A 23,603-nucleotide genomic window follows, 5' to 3' on the forward strand; every position below is an offset into this window, starting at 1 on the left:
AACAGCCTGTAACCATGGCGATGAAAAGCCCCCCTGCAACTGGGCAAAGCCAGACGTACCTTGATGGCAGCTGAGATTTCTCGAACTTTCTTTCTTGCTAAGACCTGTATGTGACTAGACACCTCCATTTTTTTAAACAAAAGAAGGGAGAAAAAAAACAAGAAAACCAAAAATACAAAAAGGATTACACATCTCTTTGTTGAGAACACTTCAGGGGGATTTGAGCTGCCCAATAGAATAATAGAAGCATCTCCAAGCCACACACCAAGCTCACAGCCACAAAGCATTGTGTTGCCTGTTGTTGTCACTTAAGTGAGCTGATTAAGAAGGATGCAGGCCTCTCCACACATTAACAGGGCGCAGATGTGATCGACTGTGTACTGAATGAGAATCGGTCAGTCTTGTATTCTTAAGGGAGCCGGATAAGGCGTTTCAGAGGCCCATGCTGCTTTCAACATTCACACAGACTTGGAAATATGTAATGCTTTTGTATAAAATATTCAGTAGTGTAAATGGTTGGCTATAGTAAGATAATGTGTGGTCAGTCTGTATTTCTGATGGGGGGAGAGACGAACGCTTGGTCTGAGGGGGATTTCCTTCTCTGCTCTCGGTCTTAATCAGGCCAATCACACACAAGTGGCTGTTGAGGCAGTTCACCGGGGAATGATCAACGCCTAAAAGCATGTCTGTTAATAGGGAGAGCAGGGTGATGGGGAAGTGTGAAGTACTCCGTTCCAGCTCACCAAAATAAGATTACAATTAAAATTCAATCTGACATTACTTATTTTAATCAACCATTTTCCTGATATTGTTTGCTCTAGTCTCACATACAGAACATAGCTCTTTAGTTAGAACAGTGAATGTGGAAGTAATCATAATATTTCAAATTATGTTAATTAACTCAAATAAATTACAATGATTTCTGATTGAGACTGATTTCTTAACATCTCATCACTTCAATCATTAAATATAAAATAGTTGTGTGTTTTGGTTGTATCATAAATTCTATTACAGCAGGAAAACAACCCTCTATCTTGTGTGATTCCCCATTGAGAGAGTGAATTACAGAGACATAGCACACATTACCTTTCTTTAGCTGGCTGATCAATTCCCACCCAGCTATAGAGTGCCAGTCTGGACACAGGGGTGTTTATCATGGACATACGAGCCAGTGGTCATGAGCATGACTTCCTGCTCAACCAGACTGATGGACCACATGGCCAGACAGCTTCCCACCAACTGATATTATGGGAGCTTATAGACAACCTCTATTTATATCTACAGTCTGTTGCTTACATCAACTGGAAACTTCTAACAGACAAAAATTATATGTTGGTATTAATCAATGTCCTATCATCCATGTCCTAATCCAGTTTCTGTTATGATTATTTAAAAACACTAAATACATTTTTTACAACAAATATTGAGTAATGTATCCCTCTTATAACACACTCTTCCAGATGGAACGATGGTCTTATAGTTGCGTTACTGTAATGTGAGGGTGTCCAAGTCAGAGTGTGTGTGTGTGTGTGTGTGTGTGTGAGCTTTTGCAGAGACATCCTCTCATGCAGGATAACTGTAAGAAGACTGAACACATCCAGGGTATGGTAAGACAGCCTCCCATCAGACAAAGCAGGCAGCAAAGCTCCATGCAACTGTGAGTGTGTGTGAGTGTGTGTGTGTGCCCTGTGTTCTCTCCAGCAGAAGCACAGGCAGTAGTCACATTCAGGTGTGATGGCCTTCTTCAGTTTAACATGCCATGCAAACATATCCGCTCCCCTCTTACCTGCTTCCTTGTCCTCGTCTTACCAGTCCGTAGCTTGATGTATCGGGCTATCAGCTCATTCCGACCTGCAGAAAGCACACAGAAAGGAGAGAGAAAGGCTAGCACAAAATAAGCCATCATTGAGATCCTGGACTTCAGTGTGCTCCTTTCAATTTACAATGACACAAATAAAGCACACAATAGTCAAATATGCATCATACTGTATAATCATCAGACATTTACATCTCACTATATATATCTCGACAAACAAACAAACAAAAATCCAATTTGAATGTAAAAGTGGCATGTTGCATTAGCATGAGAAAGCCTTACAACAAGCATACAGCCTTTCAAATTCATCTAATTTAATCCCATTCTCTTCAAAGCCTCACGATATGAAAGGAAACAGATCCAGACATTCATACTGTTACTGTAAATAATGGCAAAGGAAATATATTAATTTAAGCAGTGCTGTTCTCTAAATGATAATTAAAGCATGGGCTTTGTAGTGATTTCCAATTAATGGCAGCTCTAAACATTCTTCTGCCCTCAGCTCGCCTCTAATTGCTGCAGCGAGGCACAATGACCCCTGCTTAGCCTTTTCATATGGTAATAATATACCGCCACCCCAAAACTATTACACAAATTATAGGTAAGGAGCCACTCTAATGATGTGTCCAGCTGAAGGCAACTAATGCCATGGACCTACTTCTCTCTCCCATGTAATGCAACACGTCCTTTAAACAACTAAACAGGCTTTTTTTCTCCAGCTCAATTAAAGGCCTTGTCTTGATATTTCACTTAGCATCATCAATATACAACGGTACATTTGCTATGGAGCAGCGACTGTGTTCTCAGAATGGAAAAACTACAACATTTCCTGTGAAAGGCAGTGGATGGACCACCTAATGCAGATACTGCACATGAGGATGGTGAATAAAGTGGAAGTATAGAACAAGCGTAGTGGAGGTGGTTATTGAGGTGATGGCAGGCAGGTCTGGGTTGTTAGGCTGGGGCTGTATGTGCTGCCTGTTGTTTGTGTAGTGTCACACCGAGGCAGCCAGGCTGAATCCTCCACCTGTTGTGAACCCAGCGCTCTGTTCAGGTGTGTCAGATGAAAGGAGGGCCAGTCTGGGTATTGCCCCTTGAGTTACTGCCATTAACAACACCTGGCGAGGGGGTGTTTTTTTTCTCTCTCGCTCTCTCCCTCTCTCTCTCTTGCTCTCTCGCTCTCTCTCTCGCTTTCTCCCTCAGTCTTATTCTTGGATGCCAGAGGGGTTTGGATGCCAAGATGTTTGCTTTCACTATTTTATAAAATGTATTAGCCCCTAGTTTCACTACTGGCTCTATATATAAGCATTTCAAATGTTCAGTTTCTTTTGAAAGAAGACACCCTGATGTAGCAGATTTACCAGTGCCTTTTCAAAATAGCAAATTTAAATCAACACAGTGAAAAAACGGAAGAAATTAAGTAAACACATTTTGTGTAGCGCAACACCTTGCTCCATGTGTCTGCCACACCCAGACAGGTGTTGCTCTGCTGTGTGACGGGGGCTGGGGATTATTGTAGGCGGGGCACCAGGAGGAGGGGTGTGGCGAGAGTTGTGACCCAAGTCTCACCTCCTCACAAGGAGCATTTAGGTAAGGCCAGGGTGACTGAACCAGGTCTCCTTCCCCTGGACAAATAAACATAATCTGGGGATTTCAATCCCGGCCGGGCCACCCAGCGTGCCTGCACTGTAATCTCTACCAGATGAAGCTGGGGGCCGCGCTGTTTTCAATAATTCACACACTGTGTACACATAACATGACAATAAGGGCATTCATGCAGACACCTGATTCCTAGATCAAAGCTCACAAATGCTTATTGCTGAATATTTTTTTTTTTCACCAGGCTGAAAAAAGACTGCTCAGCGGGTCTTGGCGAGCTTGCTTTCTTTCCTGTGTTTCCACTGCAAAACAACATTTGCAAAAAAAAGCAACTGGCCACATTCAGGACTCTGAATCCACTTTATTCAACCACCCTCCCCCTACACAAAAAGTTTCTAAGGGGCAGTACTGTGTCTCCCATAAACTAATCAACACTTGTGTTTTCCTCAGGGAGATGTGGCACAGTGCCTGGAGTCATGGTGGTAGAGAAGTTACCCCTGTTGAGAGTTCTAATTCAACATTTTAAAGTCAGGCCTTTTCATTTTACTGGAACCTAAGCAGTGCCACATTACTTTCTTCCTCCCTCTCTCTCTTTACTTTTCATTCACACTTTTCAAGTAGAGTTGGTTTCAAGTAAATGTTTGGGTTTTTAATTTCCTCTTTTAAAAGCACATTACATAATTGGAAACAATTGTCATTGGATCAAACAAGCTTTTCGATGTCATGAATGTTTTGACTTTACTAAATTGAAAGAAGTAATTAAATTCATACAAATGAGAACAATAAATTCAAAACAGATTGACAGATTATTTCAATAAGAATCAACAGATCATTATGCCCTAAACAGTGAGAACCAATAGCATTGAGGGGGGTGAAAAGATAGAACCTTTCCTCCGCATGAACATCAGGGTCCCAGCTCTGCTTCATCACACATTATTATTTCAACTCTGTGGGAGGTAAGAGTCAGAGCTGACATGAGCTGTTCATCTTATTTAGTGAGGTATACGACTGGGTTGAATTATTACCCCTAAAGACACTGAAGCAGCAGCCTGTGACCTCTCATTCCAGCACTGCACAGCTCCCCTGTTTTACTCCACTGTCTGTCAACACATTGGTTAACACCTTCTCCCAAGGCAAGACCAGACTGTTACGCTGGCCTGGCCTCTCTGCATCTCCTCACGCATTCCCTCCAGAAGTTTCCCGCTGGGCAAAAGAGACCCTGCATCGTAACAGATGATGCCCTGGGCATCCGCCTGAGTTACAGAGCGCTGGAATGGAATGGCTGAGGGGGAAGCTCTCAATCTTTGGGAGTTGGGAACATCGTAAGGAAACATGATTTAATTTTCACTCAGGTTGACGGGTGGATAGTTGTGCCTCACTGGAGGAAGACAGGGAAAGTCACGGCGAGGGGATGGGGGTTGACTGAGGGAGTTGACTCTTGAAGGAGGGTTCTTGTTGTCACTCAAAGCAGCAGGAAAAGGATTAGATATTTATGGTGTGACCCCCAGAGTAGAGTCATGTTGCTAGGCATGCTCTGTGTATTCCTTCCCCTGGTAAGAATGCTTTCCTCTGAATCTCAATGACCCTGAAGGTCTTGGGGCATATCAATGGCACTCAAACCACAGCACCACAAAGAGCCAGTGGGTCCACTCTTCCTGGGGTTGTCCCCCAGCAGCTGATTCTTCATTCAGTCAGACATCTAATTTGGACCTTAGCATCCTTCCTCCTTGGGAGGATCCTGGGACAGCCTCACCATGGTCCCTAGCTCTGTTGGTTGTGTTACAATAGTAGTAAAGAATTAAGTCACAGTCCACTCAAGCCTGACCACAGGAATACACTTTTTCTGCCCCTGCAATAAAAAATAGAATCAAATCAAATGTTATTTGTCACATGAGCCGAATACAACGGGTGTAGACTTAGCCGTGAAATGCTTGCTTACAAGCCCTTCCCAACGATGCAGAGTTACAAAATAATCATAAAAAGAAAAATAGTAACACAAAAGGAATAAAATACACAAGAATGGAGCTATATACAGGGAGTACCAGTACCAGATGAGGTATTTGAGGTAGATATGTACATGAAGGCAGGGTAAAGTGACTAGGCAGCAGGATAGATAATAATAAGAGTAAAATAAAGAACAGAGTAGCAGCAGCATATGATGAGTGTAAAAGTGTGTGTGTGTGTGTGTATGTGAATGCATGTGGGTTTTCTGTGAAAGTGTCAGTGTAGTGTGTGTATATAGTGTGTATATATAGTGTTGTGAGTGTGCATAGATTCAGTGCAAGATAGGGTCAGTGCAGATAGTCCGGGTAACCATTAATTAACTGTTTAGCAGTCTTATGGCTATTTAGCAGTCTTATGGCTTGGGGGTAGAAGCCGTCTCGAAGCCTGTTGGTCCGAGAGCCAATGCTCCGGAAAGTTTGCCGGACGGTAAGGGTGCACAAACACTTTTAATAGGATAATGTTTCAATTCAACATTTTGTGGATGACCTGCTGCTTAGGCCTATTAGCTGTCATGGTTCATACAGCAGCACAACTTCTTTCATGGTTTTAAACATCTATGGTATGTAGTTATTGTAGCACATTCCACCATTAAACTGTAAAATGAAGACCATGTTTTTAAGTGAGACTGCAGTAGTCTATGAGGTTAACTGGCCTGGCTGGAAAGTCCCCCCCTTGCTCTATCCCTCCCTGGACAGTTGGGGTTTACACAGCTGCTGTGCCCCCATCCAACATCCCCCTACTGCCAGCCCCCACCCTGCCTCTACCCCTCCCCACCCCACTCATACCCCCTCTGGTGCTGCTGGAGTCTGCTGCCAAAAAACAAAACAGACTCCCAGCTTATTTACAACTCCTCCACTTTCCCTAGGCGTATTCTGACAATGTTCCATCACACTTCTTTGAGTAACATTAGCATTACTCAGTTTGATTCCCTCTTTAGCAATAATTTCCTCTGAACTTTATAGAGTCTTTCTCAACGTTTCAAAAATCCCAACTGCGATAGGATTTTTTGAACTTCATTTACAAGTAAGAGTTCAGGTGGGCCTTCGCTTCAGCAAACAAAGGAAAGGTGGGGTGCTCAACGACAATGACAAATCATGAGAAGGGCTTAACAAGAAAAACTTCCTTGTTTCTATAATGGTGTTGCCTTGATTTTGGGGGTCTCTGTGTCTCCGGATTCACAGACACCCAAATATCTCCTATGTATATTTTTACATGGCCTATTGATTAACCAGACACACTATTTCTCTTATTATTAGTATTATTTTGTACTATAATTTGCCATTTACCTTGAAACATATTAGCATTATTATGTTCTTACATTGTTGTCTCAATGGGCCACTAGGCTATGAATAGGAGCTAAGTGCAATGGTCAGGTAACTCTGAGGAAGACGTCAGCTTGACGTCGAAACATCAGTCACCTGTTCGCATCCTGTACAATGCATTAAAGTGAGCTAAAACAAATCAATCTCTGCTTTTTTTGTTGAGTGCTCCAACTCCTTGAGTCCTTTTGGACGTTTTTTTTGGTAAGCCCTTCTCATCATTTATATGTCTTGACTCGCTCTCCTCTTCCGTTCTCCTCACATTACTGTCTCTGTATTCAAATGAATCACTGCTAACAAAACTTCCATCATTAGCTGCTCTATGGAAAGGAGAGAAAAGCTGAATCTTGCAGGAGATACAGTATATTGATGTTTGAGTTGAAGTTAGGTCATCCTACATGTGTAGGCCACATGTCCTTCTGCTCCAGCCCGTATTCTAAAGTATCCTGCTACTTATGTCCTTCTGCTCCAGCCCATATTCTAAAGTATCCTGCTACTTATGTCCTTCTGCTCCAGCCCGTATTCTAAAGTATCCTGCTACTTATGTCCTTCTGCTCCAGCCCGTATTCTAAAGTATCCTGCTACTTATGTCCTTCTGCTCCAGCCCGTATTCTAAAGTATCCTGCTACTTATGTCCTTCTGCTCCAGCCCGTATTCTAAAGTATCCTGCTACTTATGAGTGGTGAGTGACACCAGGGGAAGACAGGTGGTGCTGTGGTCTGACTATTGTCACCTGCCAGGGGAACAGCAGTGCTAGAGCCTCATCTGAAGAAGTGAATGAGATGGAACAATAGCCTGGGTCATGTGGCCATAATATCCACTGAATACATATGGTATGAGAGCTTAATTTCGCTCTAAAATGGAGCTGACCCTCCAGAACTTGAACTCGGCCCAGACACACATGTTCTCACCCATGGCAGTGATGATAAATATCTCCAGAGGGTGAGCTGGTCAATTATATAAGTATGAGTGAGCTTGATGTGCATAAATCTGCCATTGATCATGCACCCATCCTTAGCATCTCCACTGGCGTATCAATGAAAAGATGATTCGATCTGAATAGGCCCCAAAGCCATGCACCCGCATATGATAAACATTGGGATAATTTAGGTTATGGTGTAATAAACATTTTAACTGCCTTGGTTACATCCTTTGAGTGGTAATAACAACGCTTTGCTGAAGTCTTTTTTCCTCCTGCTTTTAAAGGCGCTCATTTCCTGTAGCAGCACTTTTGTTTAATGCAGGCACAACCACAGTCACATCTGGTCCGGCGGTGGGCGATGATGTCAATGGATGTTGAGACTGTGCTGGGCCTGGCTCCATGGCAGCCAGCGGAGCGCTCGCTCATGTGGTTTTAACTCTCTCCTCTTAGTAGGAGCACAGGACACGCCTTGGACAGCACAGGGGGCAACCTCTCGCCCACAAGCCCCGCCCCACCAAACATATCTATCATTCAAGTGTCACTTGTCAAAGCCCAAAAGGAACCACCAATGTGATTTCGCCCAGTCTTAACCTGAATTAGACCTGTGAAAGCTTAACATGCTGTAAGATGTTAGGGCACTCCTCAGTCATTATCTCAACCCAATATTTAGAACCTTGTGATGTTGGAAGAACTACTGGGTAAAGCACCTAATACAAATTCCCCTGTCTGAAAACATTAATTTGTTAGTCAAGGAGCACTACAGGGGACTTTCTCAAACCAGAGAAAGTGCTTCCTTGTTTTGTTTTTTCTCTCTCTCTCTCTCTCTCTCTCTCTCTCTCTCTCTCTCTCTCTCTCTCTCTCTCTCTCTCTCTCTCTCTCTCTCTCTCTCTCTCTCTCTCTCTCTCTCTCTCTCTCTCTCTCTCTCTCTCTCTCTCTCTCTCACACACACACAGAGACACAGAGACAGGCATCTATGTAAGTGTTGATTACATAGATGGCATTGATCCTTTTCCATTGGGTTTCCTGTCCCAGAATGCAGTGTGGGCCAGAGGCCAGCCTCTCTCTCTATGTGGATGGAGTAGCAGGTTCAGACAATAGGCCTGACTTCCCTGTCATCCCTGATAGATGACTCAGGGGTCTCAGGCTGACATTAGCATCACAGTAGACTAAACCAACAATATGGAGGCATTCAGCAGGAGGGTCCCTGGCTGGGTCAGGGTGTGGGTAGAGGAGGCAGGAAGCCTTTTACTTGACAAGAACAACGGCACACTGGGAAACAGCGCTTGCCAAGAGGAGAACCTGTCACTAACAATAAAGGAGACTTGTGGCCTGGAAGTTAAACAGGTGACAGACAATGGTATCCTAGGTTTGGCTGTCAGTTTCAAGTAACCTACATTTGAATATGTACAAAATAATACTATTTTTATTTTTACGGAACGATAGCCCAGATTTTATAACCATTAAACATAACTACACTGCAAAAGTATGTTGTTTGTATTGGTGTTAATTGTACAAAACTAATTATTGCTGAGCTGCCAAGGTGAACAAAACAATAGATCTGTCCTTTGAGCGAGAGGCTAGTTGAAACAATTCCAGTGCTTCTAAAAATAAAGGCTTGAAGTTGGTAAGATCCTGCAGGTGTTTCCCCATGAAGATGTGCCTCAAAGAAACTCCCTCCCCTCTTCCTCCTCCCCCTTTTCTTCAAATCCCTGCTCTCTCATGGTTATAATTAGGGTCAGAGGGAGAGGGGGCTCAGCCCCTTATGCCAGTGAAATCCATTTAGAAAGAGGATAACGTCTGCTGATCCCAACATCTGACCGCAGCCAACCAGCTCCCTATTATGGGTGGCTTAACTCCTCCCCACCCCCCGTATTTAAAGCGTGGTGCCCCAAGAAAGACTTCAAGGCCAAAGTCGGCACGTCGACGATCACACACACTCAGGCCATTCTTAGGGTCACAATAGTTTACCCCCACGATGACACACACACACACGTCCCACCCATCCCTCCTAGCTTTTACAAACTGAAAGTTTAAGCCTATACATCTTCCCGAGAGGCCATCTGTGCGTGTGTCCATCTGCCTCCTGCTGAGAGGGCAAGGTCACACACAAACACACGTATACACATCTACATTCTACACATTCAGCTTGCTGTAATAACCCATCACGTGGTGCCATGCTGCTGAGTAAGAGGAAATAATTATTAATAAAGACCATATGTTTGTTTTTTGTGCAAATCGTTTTCAAGAAGGTTGTTATGAATTATTTTAAGTGAAACGTTGTGAGAGATTCTGATTTGTCATCTGCAATCTGTACATCCATTGCAGCCTCCACCCAAAATTTCACAATCCATGATTTGACTATTTCATTTGTGGAGCCTGCTGTGTGCCTCTGTAAATGTAGGGCAGGCTCCTTAATGTCTCTGGGAGAAAGAAGCAGAACATCAGTGGCTCTTTGCTTTTGGCTCTGACCTCGGCCCCCACACTCAATATGGGTATTTCTCATTCATTCATACAGCCACAACCACAACAATTCAGTGCTCATTTGAAACAGAAAAATGAAAATATTTATACCAATCCATGAGGGCACTTATGTAACACTGAAGAAGAAATGTGAAGAGCTAATGAATTTGGTTTGAAAAGTAATTAAGTACTGTGTCCCCTCCTCAGGACTTCTCAAACAGGCCGGTGGGGCAGACAGAAACCACAGAGATTCATATCACCCATTTACAAAACACGAATGCCCTCAAATAACTCACTAAACTCACATATGGGCTTACACAAACAGATTATGTTTTTAAGATGATGTTTACATAATATCATGTTTAGTATTAAAAATGCAGTATAAAATGAGCTCCACAAACAAAAAGGCTAAATCCAGTCCACTTTCAAAGACATAGATATAATGATGTTCCCAATCTTTTACATAACCTTTAGCATACAATGTGAATTGATGGAAAGTAACATGCAAATGTAATGACATGATTGTCATTTTAGAAATAGGCAGACTTTTACTCAAAACTCCATTTACAGTATTTCTCTAACAACAGTGTGCTAGTAATCAACAAATATGTTGCATAACTACCATAAACCTATCGTTTAATGCTCATATACTTCTGTCTAAAATGTATTCATCTATGAGAAGATAAGGTCTTATATTTGCTGAAGTATAATCTCATTTTCTCTTAGATACACTCTGATTTCAAGTGATTCATCTATCCCATTTCTGCAGTTTGTTGAGTTGTGGTTTCTAATGTGGGGACTTTGCTGACTGGTTGAGAAAATAGAAGTAGTTCCTTCTGATGATTAGGGCTACAAAGGGTGAGCTCTTCTATGGAACGGCTAGGCTATATTTGTGGTCTTAAGCAAGCAAAGAACAAACAGAGCAGCAGACCCCAAACCTGAGTAATGTTTCTCATTCAGTCGTCGAGCCGTCCAACAATATCCGCTACTTAATCATTGTCATGAGATATAACTGTTGTTCCACAGTGAGTAACAGCAACCAGGATCTACAAGCATTCAGTGGTAATAGACCATCACTTTCACCCGCAGAAAGTGGCCAGCTGAATAGGCTTCGCCAAGTTCTCGCGACTCCTGATACACATCCATAATTCAACCCAGTGGAGGTCGGCGCTCACTGTGTTTAGTCTTCAGGCCTGATTAATGGATCAAAAGTCTCATTAGGTGGCTGGAAATCTGACTGCTGATCAATTAATTTCTCCTTACAATGTCCTTTGTATGTAATTAATACCTCTTTAAAAATCTATTTATTTCTGCCAACACCAAAAATAAATCAATACTTCACTTTAACTGACCTTAAAGTGAGATAAAAGCCCAGTGAGTGGTTGAGGTAATGAGTCAGGTTAACCGTGAGAGATTAAAGGTGGGGTATTTTCTCTCCAGCTAACGGGACATCAGATATCAACAGGTCACTGACCCGGGTCTTCATGGAGACACAGAGAGGATTACACCAGCTAACCTCTGCTAAATGGTGACTGTGTTTTGGACAGGGGCGAGGAGTTAGGGCTCTACGTCCTTTCTCCCTGGCCTGTCCTGCTTTGGCGAGCCTGCGGCTGAGTCCTACTCCCCCCTCTCAGAGCAATATATGGGCTCACCGGGGAACAATTAACGCAGCCAGCACTCGTCTGAATCACTCTATCAATTAGGAGCCACTGAGTATATCATCACATACATTACTGTAGAGGCAGGCCTGGCCGTTGGGTCGGGGTGTGTCTTTCAGGAGTAGTGGGGGAGGAGGAGGAGAGAGAGAAGGAGGGAGGGAGGGGGGGGTGAAATAAACAACCAGTCGGACTGGCTGCTGGACTCATCTGTGAGGACGGCAGTAATTAGGAGTCCCCTGAGGAACTCGTAGCGGAGCGCGGCCGATGTGTGAACATGACGCTGGCTGGCAGGGAGGCACCCCCACCCGCCTCCTCACAGGGTTAAATCAATATTTTCAATCTCTTAGGATCAATCCGGCATCTGAACACAAAGAAAAACCTGTTAGCGGCGACCAATATGTGTAAATGAAAAGCCCAACTTTGTGGCCCTGATGTAGTCTGCCTCTCCTTCTCCCTGCTTCTCTTTAACTCACACAGGCTGAAAGTAAAAACCTCATCTCTCAAAGTTGAGGGAATTCTATCCTTTTCCAACAGAGAAATCCCACACAATCCTCTCTGTCAAGGCTGTAACAGTCGGACAGCTCCAATCAGTCTAGAAGAGATAGCTGCCGGTGATACAGACGAAACACGATAGATAGTAAACGATACATAGTAAATGTGCCCAATGTGATCATTTCTATGCTGTTGAGATCTGAGTATGTAAGTCTTCTAAGAGCAGCTCCTTTGTCTGCTTCTCTGCGATAAACACTGTGCAGTGTTGTCAAGGTTAGTATATCTCCTGCCTGTTCTTCATGATCCTCTTCACGAACAGACTAACAGTGTCTACAGTTGAGAATCCTATACTCTTTGCCTTGGACATACAATTGCAGGCTTCAACATCTGCTGCAATGACAGGCTTCAACAATGACAGGCTTTAGGAGCACTGGTTGAAAAATATAGAGGTACGGTACATATTCCATTCTTACATTGATTACACAGAATGGTTTCATCAGTGTAGAATGGTTGGTCTCATCAGTACAAAGGGTTTCATAAATATAAAATGGTGCCATCATCAGTGTTAAACTGATGCTCTACATGAATGGAGAGCATCAGAGACACTGCATCTTTAAGAAGCCCAGAGTTCCAGCGTTTTACTCAAACAAAAGCAGCCAATTGGGAGCGTGCAACCTGAAACCAGCGCAGCTCTAAAGAGACTCACACAGGCTTCACTGCTGGGACACACCCCATAAAGTCCCTGACACACACAGGCAGCAGAATATTCCCTACTAACCTAACCCTGCTCTCACATGGAAACATTTCCTGATAAAACGTTGAGCAAACTTCACCATGGTCAAATCACAACTGAGCACACAGTAACTCTCTGTAGTCTCTCTTCCCCGCAGGTCAGGAATTACATGGCAACTTTAGAAAGCACTCTTTCTTCTCTTGTTAGAAAAGGATGGGACTTGAACGCCTGAGGATTATTCATACAAAAAAATCTAGATTGTGTCCTTTACATGGGAAAAACAAACATTGTATTTTTTGGTGGGAGTGAATCTTTTGTACAATCATTTAATGATAAAAACAGCCTCAGTGTTGATCTTCTTAGGACACAGAGGTCCGTGTTTATGTGTGTGTGCTCGTGTGTGCATGTGTGTGTGTTTAGCCTACATGCATGTATGTGTGTCTGCTTTGTCTGTGTATAAATTTGTCTGGGTTCACAGTCTCTAAAAAAGCCATCTGAGATTCCATGGTACATTCCATTCTGATGAGGAGCCTGTCTGGACATTGATAAACCAACTGCGGTCCTGACCTACAAAAGACAAACCGGGCTGCATCAGAGGCAGATGTGACTGCTGTTCATAATAGACATACCATCTACTGTATGCTGATGGATTTACATAATATACAAAAAAGTCACTAAATGTCACGAAACAAATCCAGTGGAAAGAGATTTACAAAGATTTTCCTTCATCTAACCATGCCATATGGATACACCAAAAGTATCCGCAATATTCAAGAACTTTGCACGCTATCTCCGTTCCTATTGCTGCGTCTGCGAGTAAGCCGTCTCTTTAGCACCATTTAAGCTCCTGCCAATAGCATCCCGTCACCCACTGGTCAACAAATAACAACAACAAGAGCCCAGGGCCCATTGTTCTGGCTGAGCAGCCAAGCGTGGTGCAATCCCCCAACAACCTGAGGCTGGTTAATGCAGCAGGCAGGCAGGCAGGAGACAGGAATCTAAGACAAGTGCCAACATGCCATGTCTAGTCACACCTCACACAGGGTCACTTCAGTATCAACACAGGTCAACACTGGGGTCTACATGCTGGGGAGATCCTAACTAAGAATAATAGTAAAAGGAAATATATATATTTTTTAAGGATATGTGTGTATGTGTATGTATGTGTGTGTGTATGTATGTATATATATATATATATATATATATATATGTATATATACAGTGGGGGAAAAAAGTATTTAGTCAGCCACCAATTGTGCAAGTTCTCCCACTTAAAAAGATGAGAGAGGCCTGTAATTTTCATCATAGGTACACATCAACTATGACAGACAAAATCACATTGTAGGATTTTTTATGAATTTATTTGCAAATTATGGTGGAAAATAAGTATTTGGTCAATAACAAAAGTTTCTCAATACTTTGTTATATACCCTTTGTTGGCAATGACACAGGTCAAACGTTTTCTGTAAGTCTTCACAAAGTTTTCACACACTGTTGCTGGTATTTTGGCCCATTCCTCCATGCAGATCTCCTCTAGAGCAGTGATGTTTTGGGGCTGTCGCTGGGCAACACGGACTTTCAACTCCCTCCAAAGATTTTCTATGGGGTTGATATCTGGAGACTGGCTAGGCCACTCCAGGACCTTGAAATGCTTCTTACGAAGCCACTCCTTCGTTGCCCGGGCGGTGTGTTTGGGATCATTGTCATGCTGAAAGACCCAGCCACGTTTCATCTTCAATGCCCTTGCTGATGGAAGGAGGTTTTCACTCAAAATCTCACGATACATGGCCCCATTCATTATTTCCTTTACACGGATCAGTCGTCCTGGTCCCTTTGCAGAAAAACAGCCCCAAAGCATGATGTTTCCACCCCCATGCTTCACAGTAGGTATGGTGTTCTTTGGATGCAACTCAGCATTCTTTGTCCTCCAAACACGACGAGTTGAGTTTTTACCATAAAGTTCTATTTTGGTTTCATCTGACCATATGACATTCTCCCAATCCTCTTCTGGATCATCCAAATGCACTCTAGCAAACTTCAGACGGGCCTGGACATGTACTGGCTTAAGCAGGGGGGCACGTCATGCACTGCAGGATTTGAGTCCCTGGCGGCGTAGTGTGTTACTGATGGTAGGCTTTGTTACTTTGGTCCCAGCTCTCTGCAGGTCATTCACTAGGTCCCCCCGTGTGGTTCTGGGATTTTTGCTCACCGTTCTTGTGATCATTTTGACCCCACGGGGTGAGATCTTGCATGGAGCCCCAGATCGAGGGAGATTATCAGTGGTCTTGTATGTCTTCCATTTCCTAATAATTGCTCCCACAGTTGATTTCTTCAAACCAAGCTGCTTACCTATTGCAGATTCAGTCTTCCCAGCCTGGTGCAGGTCTACAATTTTGTTTCTGGTGTCCTTTGACATCTCTTTGGTCTTGGCCATAGTGGAGTTTGGAGTGTGACTGTTTGAGGTTGTGGACAGGTGTCTTTTATACTGATAACAAGTTCAAACAGGTGCCATTAATACAGGTAACGAGTGGAGGACAGAGGAGCCTCTTAAAGAAGAAGTTACAGGTCTGTGAGAGGCAGAAATCTTGCTTGTTTGTAGGTGACCAAATACTTATTTTCCACCATAATTTGCAAATAAATTCATAAAAAATCCTACAATGTGATTTTCTGGATTTTTTTCCTCAATTTGTCTGTCATAGTTGACGTGTACCTATGATGCAAATTACAGGCCTCTCTCATCTTTTTAAGTGGGAGAACTTGCACAATTGGTGGCTGACTAAATACTTTTTTTCCCCACTGTGTGTATATATATATATATATATATATATATATATATATATATATATATATATATATATATATATATATATATATATATATATATATATATATATATATGTGTATATATATATGTATATATATGTGTATATATATATGTATATATATATGTATATATGCGAGAAAAAAAGAAAAAAAACAGACAATTACATTGACGGAAGTTACAATCTATCTGCAATATTAAAGCTGATCTACCCCCTAAACAAATAAAAAATAAAAATATATAAAATAATAAAATATAAAAATAAAGAATAATAGTACTTGATCATCAAAAAAGCTGAGAATCTAGATTAAAATCTATTCTAATGTAAATTGATTACATTACAATTACATAAGTGATATGAAATCCAGTTTGAAATACAACCAGACCTGTTTCTATCACCTGTCCTCATAATCTTCGAGCTGGGCCTATTGAACGAACACACACACGTCTCTCTCTTAATTGCCACGGGCACAAAACAACAACAGGTGCAGGCAAGCAGCAGCAGGATTGTCAGCGGTGAGCTTGGTTTAAAGTGACAGCACAAAGAGCACATATAAAAGGTACCCTCCTCGAATTTTAGATGCTGAAATGTCATGTGCCTTTGAGTCTTGTTTTACAGCAACAGTCTCCCTTTGAAAATCCGACAGAATTTTAAGGAGCAGACAATTGGAAGCATTGTCCCTGAGAGTAAACTAAATATACTGTAGAGAGTGGGGAAGAGCGGACAGCAAACAATCAGAGAGATGGGCAGATAGAAGCAGAAACATCTTCACTGACTGACCCAGGATGACTACATAACTTTGGTGTGTCAACCTCTGAACTCATGACCTTTAAATCCTTTACATTATTCAACACAACCCCCTGCTAGTCTCACAATGCCAACATCCAGCCCGTTCAGACTGAACTCAGATTACACTTCAAGGGTTCCTCTTATCAAGAGAAAAATATATAATATAATTGGAATTTGGCCTTCATGTGTGTAAAAACACAGTAGTGCTCCATTGCCACAATGGCTCAGGAACAAAGAGGGGATTATTGTGGAGGTGTCTGATGCCTATCTGGCCTGAAGTTCCGCACACTCCAATCTGTGTGAATGCAGGTGACTCAGGGAGCCTGAGCTGATCCCAGAATTCCTCATTATCCGCCCAGCGGGGGATCTCAGGTCCGCTCGCTGTCTCTGGAAGCACTGCGGGGCCGGCGAGGCGGGCCCCAGAGGAGCACAGAGCTGGGCCATCGGGGGTGAGCCAGGTCTGCTCATTATGCCTAACTCATCCTTGGCATCCCTGCAAACCAAGTGCCACTTAGTGCCCGTGGGAGGGGCATGGGTCGGCCAACTGATGAGATGACAGAGCACACAGCATTGCAGTAATGGGAAAGCTTTGTTTCAAAAGACACAAGAAGGACCTAGGCATATACGTGGACTGTATGTGGACTGATAGTGTCTCCAATCTCCAGAAGGGTAATGTTTTGCCAACCAGATGGACAGAATCGTATGTAAAGCCCTGTCTTACCTGTACCTTAGCCATCAAGTTGAAATGACAGAAAGCAGTAAACATTTTCGACCTCTAAACTCAACAGATGCAGTGTAGTGATTGGCCATGCCCAGATAGGGCCCAATCAGACAGCCTCCAGGAGCAGAGCACCTCTGAGTTCCCCAGACAGATGGTAGTTTCACACATCATAATCATTACTGTTGCCATGGCTTCACTGCTCCATCACAAACATATTGTGATATTTAGACTGGTTTATGATAGCTATGCCAGTGCTTTGTCTACAGTGATGTGAAGTGGAATTATTTGCTGTGGTACGTAACGCACACACCAGAGGAGTTAAACAGCTCTGCTATGGAAAACATGAATTAGAAACAGCCATTCTTTGAAAGTGATGGGTGTAAAATACAAGAAATGTGGCTATAGGCATCACCTAGGAAAATTGAAAGAATTCAGATTTACTTTGGCAGCAGTAAAATGGGAACGATTCACTCGTATTTCACGACTAGCGTGTAAATGCAAATACACAGTGAATACATTTATAATGTGGGGCATGTCATTTCATGCATCAACCCTATTTCTGGGTTGAGTTAAATAGTGGCTTGCACAGCAGGTGAATTATGTAAGTAAGCAACAGTGTTGGGGGCTTGGGGCCACAGCCACTTTCTCACTGTGCTTTTCATGATCCTCTCATCAGCCAGCCTAGGGCCAGGGCCAGGCTCTGCCTACCATGCAGCTGTGCTGTTGTTCACCCCAGTCACAATTAACCTCTGAGACTGGGCACGGCGCCAGCCCCGATGAGACTCAGGGCACCAGAAAGCTCTTCAGGTAAACACTGCCACGATAGGCTAAGAAGCCGAAATTAGACATTGTTTTGAACCGAGAGGCAGTTGCTATAGAGACTGTTGCTAATTAACTGCACTCGGCCCGGGGGTACCAAAGGGCTTAAGGGCACTCAGGACGGTTCCTCTTGTGATGAGCTTTATGCACAGTACCCATTGCTATCCCCAGGGTCTCTCATCACCAAAATACCTGCGTCTCCACTCTCCATCTGTCACAGATGCCATGAGAGGGGCGGTGATGGTCTGTCTCTCTGCCCATCAGGACACAACCCTGTGGACCAGGATTACAAGGCTATGTGAGGGGAGATGCTCTATGGTTGGCAGGGCCCGGCTCGCCCTCTTAAAACACAAATCACTGTGGCGTTTCAGACCAATCAATGCCCTCCATCAGCGCTGAGGACCACTTCATGGCTTTCTCATCATCTCTGGTGGCATTCTGAAGTGATGCCCTGCGAGCTAGTGCACCTCACTAATGGAAATCTGTAGCATGCAGGTAGGAACAGACACATATCTAACATCGTAAACAAAACTCTTCAGTTTTTCTCGGGGAAATGCAACAGGTCGGTATGTCTAAAGATGAGGCTCTTGCTGGTAAATCTGCTTTCACGGGGGGATACCTCTAGAGGTATCCCCTTTGTTCTCTGTTTTTGAAACAATGACACTGGCATCATACAGATATCCCAACAATTCATGATTGGTGAGAAAGGAAGGAAGGTGTGAGATTCCTGAGGGAGATGAAGAGGCTGGGTTGTGAGATTCCTCTTGGCTCTCCAGCCAGACACTGTGTCTCCTGTGAGACAACATTGCCTCATTGAGAGCTGCATCTCTCCACAGTTAACAACACCACTGACTACATCCATAGCAGACTACCCTCTAAACATTGGCATTCTTCTAATAATAATAATACAATTTCAATGTTTGATAATTATTATATTTTTGTGCAAAAAGTTTTTCTTAATAAAAAATAACATTTGAGTGAAATTATATTTCGGTAAAATTGCTTGAAGGTAAGATGTTTGTTTCTTACTATTTCCTTAATTACACAGTTATAATATGTAAACAAACACAGGTAAAAAAAATAAAATCAAAACATTCCCAGTAAAAAGGCAGCCTATATTCCGTGCTGGGCAGCGCTACAGTCCTCTTAATGGCTCAGTGAGTATGAGTGGGGTCACAGTTCACGCTATGATGAGTTTGGCACTAGGACCCAGCAACAGCTGCAGGGCTGAACAGAACAGCTAGCATTGCCCCCAGAAAAAGCCAACTAACACACTGAGACCAGTTCCAATCTGCTCCCCTCCACTCCCTGCCCGCCCGCCTCACAGTCCCGCCAAACTTTGTGTTAGTTAGGCACTGAAAGAAGACCACATCCCCCCTCCTCCCTTTAAAAAAAATAAATAAAAAATCTTCCTCTACACACTGTCTTTCAAAAGCGCTTTCACACAGCTGAACACTGGCACTCGACCTAGTCTGTTTTCAAGGCACAACAAACAACCTTGTTTAGAGCTTTCTTGTGCAGCATGTAAGCTTGTTGTCTTCACATCTTTGGATCCGTTGGCCATTGTGCTACAGAAAAGCAATTAAATTGTGCAGCATGAAAATTAAGAGAGAGTGTTACTCACATAATAATGTCTCCATTAACACATCCCTTGATAAACTTCAGTGGTACTTGAAGCCTTATTTCAATACAAGAAGGATCATCCCACTAGATTTACACACCTGCGCAGGTTGCCTCCAGAACTTCTTCGAGGCATGATACGCTGTGGTGTTCAATCGTTGCTCAGTTGGTATCAAGGGACCTAACGTGTGCCAGGAAAACATTCCCCACACCAGTACACCACTACCACCAGCCTGTACTGTTGACACCAGGCAAAGTCGCTTAGGTCACTCGTTTTGCCCATTCTAACGTTCAATCAAACAGTGAATGCCTTGATGCCTATCTGCCTGCTTTATATAGCAAGCCACGGCCAAGTGACTCACTGTCTGTAGGAGCTAACCATTTTCGTAAACGGGTACCTAATAAACTTTTGTTTTGAGTTTGTATTCCAGTCATTATTTCACTGTGAGTGGTTGACAGCTCTGGCTCAGGGCACAGGGCACAGTGAAAGGCCAAGTCCGGGGACACAGTGTTGGTGAGTATATAAATGCAACTGGATACCCAGCACCTCTGGCATGGTTGACCTCTGCTCAATCCGCCTGATCTCAGGCAGGTCAAGGTACATTCAATACCCCCAATTACACAACCACTGACGGAACAGCTGTAAACACCACTCTGCATGGCACTTCCCTTTACACAGCACTGAAAACAAACAGAGCAGCAGACAATGGATTTTCATGAAAATGAATAACCTTGCATTTGACACAAAATGTGCTGTGTTATGTTAAATGCTGTTTTGTGGAATTTGTAAAGGTAGAAGTGCCTGAGCTAAAATATAACTGTCTGATGGTAGCCATTAAACAAACTGCATTCTGCAAGGTGTTAAATCTCTTCTCCAAATTAAACTTTTATTTCACCTAATTTGATCTCTTATCGGACAGAAGAATGCGTACAACAAAAAACGAGTCTGCCGTTTTTATTTGAGGATGTCCAGTCTGCACTAGTGAGTCTTGTCCTTAGCATTAATCATTTAAAACTTGCAACGCAAACCTATTTGTCATGCTTTAATCCAGAGCAGGGGGAGTGTGAGTGAGTTTCTTTGGCGCTCCCATTCTGCTTGTAGGGTAGAGGAGAGGAGGTGGTGCTGGGGTGGTGAGCTGGTTGATCGTGTGGTCTGAAGCCTCTTTGTACCGGCAGCTGAGGGGGCTTCACTGCGACTCCTAGACTTTACATTTGGTTTGGCCGGAGGGGTCACATGACAGCTGCAAACGAACACCCCGAGGGGCTTTCTGCTTTCACTTGACACTGACAGGGAGAGAGTCCAACACTGCAGAAAGAAAATATTCCCTCTTTCCATGACATCGCCCAGCCAGGAATGGGGGAGGGGGGGGGGGGGGGGGGCACAGCTGGTGACAGCCGCAGAACCATCTGCCCCTGACTAATAGTTCATGCTGCTTTACTTATAGACTTCTACTTCTGCAGAGAAGGGAAATTAATGTATAGCCACCGCCAGGGAGCCCTGAACAGCCTGCATGTCCCACAAATTAATTCCTGATTGACAATTTCACTCCCAGTCTATTGTTTCACTTGTGCTGTCCCTTTATCAACACTGAATCTCTCTGAAAATCTTCCTCAGTCACTTTGGGCACTTTTAAGGTCCCATACCAAGATTATTTGAATGTGTAATGATGATATGCAATTGGTTTTAAAAGTTAAATGTTGTGACTACCATCTGAAAAAATGTATTTAAAAAAACTAGTCACGTATAATTACAAAGGAGGGTAACGCCCCTCTTCCTCCCATGTACCAACCCACATCCCAGACCCCATGTACTCACCGTACATCTTTCCCTCGTCAGATAGAATGATCTTCCTGCGCCCACAGGGGGGATAGATGGCCAGTGCCTCCTGAAAGCTCTGCTCGATGTCGGGGCTCCACACCCCCTCAGCGTCATTGTCTAGGGGCTTGTCTGCCGAGTCGCTCATCCTCTCCATGTCCTCGGCAGGGCTCTCGCTGCCGCTCCAGCTGCTGGGGTCCATGGTGGCGCTTGGGATCTCCAAGCCGAAGTCTGGAGCACACTAGGGAGAGACCTGGAATTCCCAATAAACAAACACAAGCCATCCATCACTCTCCACAGCCCAGACATCTGCCTCCAAGACGACAACACACTGCTCATGGCCACTGGTCAATAGTGTGGTGAGCCAAACAGGAGAGGATTCTTGGCCTGGTTATCTACCTATGATGTTAGGATGACTGTGGTACAGTTTTACTAGTTGCCATGGAAGGGACTAAAACGTTGCTTTATGCTAGTTTTTGTCTGACATTTTAAATGGTACTATTGAAAATCTTTCATGTTAGCTCCCATTTAAAACATATGATGTGATGGAGGTCACGTGCAGCTACTTCGTCACAGGATACATTTTGAGCATGTTGTAGTAGATTCACCTCCTTTACTTATCAACACAGTTACAGCAGAACGCAGAGGTTAAATAGATTAGCAGGCAAATAAAAAATATAAGATTGCAGATATAAATAAAATATGTAAGGAGAGCATAACCCTAAAACACATCCAGTGCACCTGGTATCTCCTGCACAGGAGCAGTTGAAGCCTTTTTAAACCAGCTGTCAGGACTGTCAAATAGACTCTTAAATCTTGATGAAATTCATGTAGGAGAACTATAGAATGTTTATGAGGCAAAAAGAGAAATGGAGAAGCCCACTCAAGAAAGGACACAACCATATCTGTACCACTTTAAATTCCAAACAAAAAAAATTATCCCCTGTCCTCTTTATTCAAGGAAATAGTCTGTTTTCCACATTGTGAATTCCCTTGACATAGAACATTCCATTATGAGATTTTCTTTGCATTTATGCTGTGTAAACAACCTGCTCTGAATTAGATCCCCATTACAAACTCATTCAAACTGCTAGATTATAAGCAAAGGAGGAGGAAATCACATTTAAATTAGAGGCAGAAAAGTACCTAAACTGAAAGTGTCCATCTCTCCACAATCAAAACTATTGTCCACAAAGTGACTCATAAAAGCAATGTAGGTTCTAATGTATTGCTGTAGACAATCATGCTGAGTTGAATTTTAACGGTGAAAATCACAACTGGGGAGTTCATTCGGTGGATGTTTTTGTAGCCCTTCACTGTAGCACCCCCCACTTCCCAGTTTCCCTCCCCAGTCTCCCTCCCTATCCTCCCCTCTCTGTCCACCTTCTCCCTCCCTATCCTCCCCTCTCCCTCCAGACGACCGCTTCCTCTCTAGGCAAGATCCTATTCAAGCAGCACAAGCTGTTGTGAAGTGGGACTAGCAGCATATGTTTCTTCTAGAATGTCGGTTCATGACGGGGGAGGGGGGATGGGAGCAAGCTGTTTGGGAGAAAAAAAACTCCCAGAGAGTAGAGGGAGCGTTTACTGAATTCCGTTTTTGTGTGTTGACTGCTGACACTGCAGAACTTACTCACAGACTGATGAGGGAGGGGGGAAAACGCCCATTTCGACCACTAAATGGCTTGGGCTTTTTCTCCAGCCCTGCTCCCCCCCACCCAGACTGAATAATAAACTACACTGGTAACACTTCCAGCACGGTCATGATGTGATTGTAATACTTGATCTCAAGCAAGATTTTCTTTACTTCTTCAACAAGTCAAACCCAGTCAAGTTGTAATAGTGGTCTTTTTGAGAGGACCTTTTAAAAACACGCCTTTGTCATTGCCATTGCCGTAAGGGATCTTGAAAAACGAGTCTTCCCTCTGATACAGTATTTATTTTTCATAAATGGCTGTGAATGCTCTCTTTCCAGGGGTTAACCATTCAGATAGAGAGAAAAAAAATTGAGAGAGA

At 43.4% G+C, this 23,603-nt stretch overlaps 1 protein-coding gene across 3 annotated transcripts in view; it reads right to left on the minus strand.

The window, feature by feature from the left end:
- The window catches only part of LOC311128438 (transcriptional enhancer factor TEF-1), a 51,154-nt gene that overhangs the window by 12,830 nt on the left and 14,721 nt on the right, over window positions 1-23,603 (minus strand). For 2 of the 3 annotated variants that reach the window (XM_084160575.1, XM_084160574.1), the window contains exons 3-5: window positions 21,591-21,843; window positions 1,787-1,851; window positions 60-122 (exon numbers count right to left, since the gene is read on the minus strand). In XM_084160575.1, coding sequence (XP_084016701.1) covers window positions 60-122; window positions 1,787-1,851; window positions 21,591-21,792 — 330 coding nt within the window. In that variant the 5' untranslated portion in view covers window positions 21,793-21,843. The remainder of the gene's footprint in view (window positions 1-59; window positions 123-1,786; window positions 1,852-21,590; window positions 21,844-23,603) is intronic. The other variant, XM_084160576.1, reaches the window with a different exon arrangement.

This window comes from Coregonus lavaretus (genome assembly GCF_964263955.1).
Source record: "Coregonus lavaretus genome assembly, chromosome: 4".
NCBI lineage: Eukaryota > Metazoa > Chordata > Actinopteri > Salmoniformes > Salmonidae > Coregonus > Coregonus lavaretus.